Raw genomic sequence first — 3,644 nt, 5'->3', positions numbered from 1 at the left:
CGAGGTTAAACGTTGTCAAGCGATTGCGGATTCCAACGGGGCTCACAATTCGTTTATAACTACTAGTAACAGTGTCACCCTAGAATTTTGTGGGCTTGGTGAATCATTGGTCAACCTTAAGTGTAACAAAAGAGGTGCTTGATCGCTTTTTAAAGACTATTTAAGTTGTATGGAATGAGATCAAATACAAACACTTATCTTTGTAAGAACCGTAAGAACCAATACATAATTGACATGTGTCCCTCAATGAAAAAATTAATTTAGGAGCAATTTAGACCTTTTGACCATATTTATTTATAACTAATTAAAAATAATTATTAAAACATCCTTAAATCCATTGAAGTTTAATTCAAATCAAAGTTTGAATTTTTTAACATATCCATGATCTAGTAACTCTCCATGATCGAACCAACCTATAGGAACCACCACAAAAAATATAATGAGCACAACATTATATAATTAGCATAACATCCTTAATCGTTCTCCATTATCAGCACATCGTCCTCAATCGTTCTCCATTATCAACATAAACGACATTAGCACAACATCCTCAATCGTTCTCTATTATCAGCACATCAAATGTGCTGATTATATCTACTTTTGGTGTTTGTTTGTATTATATTGTAATTAACACATAATCAGCACAATTATTAAACAACTTTTGGTAACTTTTTTAAAAGTTACTTTTATAAAAAAAAATATAGTAATATGGTACTCATATTAAAGATAAAAAAATACTTGATTTTATGGTATATATATATCTTTTTTTTTTTAATAATGAAGTATATAAAAGTTATGCTAGTTTAAAAAACCTTGGTGAAATTTGCATTTAATTGAAAATGGTCAAATGACTAGCAATTTTACGAAATTACCCCTAACTTGTTAGTACTATTTTTTAATTATAAGGGTTTTATTTATAATCAACCACAACCCTTGATTTAAACTATCAATGATTCAGATTTGTTCTTACGGTTCATACAGTTAGCAATGTTTGTACAAGATTTAAACTATTAGTGTTTGTATTTAATCATCATTGATGCTAGTCAAACAAATTCAAAATAAGTCAAATTGAGTATCAGTTCAATTTTTTTTTTTTAATTTCTTTTGGTCCAAAACTACTCTAGCTTTATATTTTTCTTTCAGTTCGTATAACAATTGTGCCATCCAAAAAAAAAAGCTAAAAATCGCATTCCCTCGTGGGAAAATTTTACTTGTTTTTATTAGTTAATCATATATTATGATTTTTTTATTTTCATCAAACTTGATCTAATCATTTAATACGATTGAGACAAGACCAGCGGAGGGATGCTTTGTTCGTTACGGAAAAAATTCTTCGGATCAACCACACCTTTCACCATTGCCAGCTTCTTAAAATTTCCTTTAAAATACCTTGTTCCCCATTTCATTGCTTGCACGTAGCATGTACTACATGCGTAACAATTGGTACCTATATCCAAATCCCTAAAATTCACATAAGCTTCCCTAGGATTCTTGGATACGTATGGTGCCATCTTCTCATATATCCTTCTTATCGAAGCAACATTCTTTTGAGTTGAAATAAACCCCACATCGTCCCATACGATGATGTATTGTATGATGTACAAATTCCCTTCCCTATGAGGGTACGGAGTTGCGGTTTCATCTATCTCACTCATTTTTCCCCCATGTGGCTCCATCGCTAGCATCACGTTTTCTTTCAAACACCATTTAAAGATCTCTCCAAGTGCTTCTTCTGGTATTGCATTCTTAACATAATCTGATTTTACCTTGAAGTAACTTTTTGGCTGTGGACGCCTTTCTATTAGAGTCTCAATGTTTTGGCCTTTGAAATAAATCGAATAATAAACCACTGATTCAATCCAACTCATCTCCGTGCAATCTTTTTGTTGTAATCCCAGTTCTGGAAATCCATCACTCACTGTTTTCATAAACTCTTCAACGGTCCCCAAGAACAGCGAGTTGATTGTGACTTGCATGGAACTGTTTTCTTGATCCGTGGCCTGAACAGGTGTTATAATAAGATTAATGAACAGATCTTCGGTTATGTTGTGAGCAATTTGCTGCCACTTGTAAACAAGCCTAGTTGCATCTTCATCTAGACTTTTAGAAACACTAGAAACTGTAACAATTGGTGGAACATAAACAAGATTGATCTTCCATGAAAGTACAACACCAAAACTAGCTCCACCACCTCCTCTAATCGCCCAAAACAAATCTTCACCCATTGAATCTCTATCCAGGATTCGCCCCTTCACATCTACCAGAAGTGCATCGATCACATTATCAGCCGACAATCCGTATTTCCTTGCCATCATGCCATACCCTCCTCCACTTATATGTCCACCAACACCCACCGATGTGCACTCTCCAGCTGGGAATCCAAGAAGATTACTTTTTTGTGACACCCAATAATACAGTTCGCCAAGAGTGGCACCGGATTCTACCCATGCAGTCTTCGCCTGTGAATCAACTGATACTGACCGGAGTTGGTTGAGATCAAGAATGATGAAAGGGGCGTGATCGAAGGAGGTGTAGGAAAGGCCTTCATAGTCATGACCACCGCTACGGGTCCGGATGTTGAGTCGGGATTTAACACCGCAGATGACTGTGGATTGTACATGGGAATATGACAAGGGGGTGATTATTGCTAATGGTTTTGGTGTTGTAGTGGTGTTAAATCTAAGATTTTGGATTGTAGATTGAAGAAGGGGGGAATAAGAAGTGTCATTAGGGGTGAAAACAATATTGTCTGATGAAATTGTTTGAGAGAGGCAATCCAGAAATTCATCAGAACTTGTTGATATGAAAAAACAAAAGACAAGAGTAAGGAAAAATGATACAAGTTCACAATTAGAGATGTTGAACTTCATTTTGTGTCTTCTTTTCAGCTTTGTCACATCTTTCATTATTTATACACCATATTTCAATCTACTTGTTACTTAGCATGTCATTATCAATAAAAACAACACGTACCCGTAATGAGTTTGAAGTATAAACGTGTCATCACCTACCGACATATACGAACTGATCAGTCTAATACTAGGTTGCATCTTTGTTGGTAAAGAGGAGATTTACCACTACACTAGCTTTTCTTTTCTTTCTATGAGATCCTTAAAAAATTTAATATATCGAATCTACTAATTTTTTAAAAAACACTGGGGTCCGGAGATCCCGACCCACTCTATGTGGGTCCGCCCTACACTCGGCACATGAACTTTGGTTATTCAAGAGTTGATTAGTTTATATTTGAATATATTGGATAAATGGAAATGGTCAAGAAATGGCTTATCTATAAAATAGTACGGACATAAATGTCGTAACGGGATATACCTTTGGCAAACTTTGATATTTTTAATTTTATTTTTAAATAAATTATTAAAATTAATATTTCTATTTTATTTCTAAAGAATTATTATTTTTAAATTTTAATGTGTAGCAACAACCGAAAACATGAAGACTTTTTATAATCAAGTTTGTAAAGAATTTTTCAAATTGATGCAACGCGAACCATATCGATTTGTCTATTCCGTTAGTTCAAAATTTATAGAGATGAACGTTAATTGGTTTGTTTGTGGGTATGATGCAACTGGTTTGTCGTTGGCTATTGAGAGATACACCAAGAAACATGTGTCGCGTAATACATG

General features: G+C 34.2%; 1 protein-coding gene across 1 annotated transcript; it reads right to left on the bottom strand.

The window, feature by feature from the left end:
* Positions 1 to 1,199: 1,199 nt before the first annotated feature.
* Positions 1,200 to 2,906, bottom strand: LOC110917408 (berberine bridge enzyme-like 15). Its single transcript, XM_022161970.2, has one exon. The coding sequence runs from the start codon at positions 2,904 to 2,906 to the stop codon at positions 1,275 to 1,277; it is 1,632 nt and encodes a 543-aa protein (XP_022017662.1). The 3' UTR covers positions 1,200 to 1,274.
* Between the last annotated feature and the right edge of the window lie 738 nt (positions 2,907 to 3,644).

This window comes from Helianthus annuus, chromosome 16 (assembly GCF_002127325.2).
Source record: "Helianthus annuus cultivar XRQ/B chromosome 16, HanXRQr2.0-SUNRISE, whole genome shotgun sequence".
Lineage (NCBI taxonomy): Eukaryota > Viridiplantae > Streptophyta > Magnoliopsida > Asterales > Asteraceae > Helianthus > Helianthus annuus.
The sequence above is the reverse complement of the archived record's forward strand: the minus strand, read 5'-3'. Positions and strand labels throughout refer to the sequence as shown.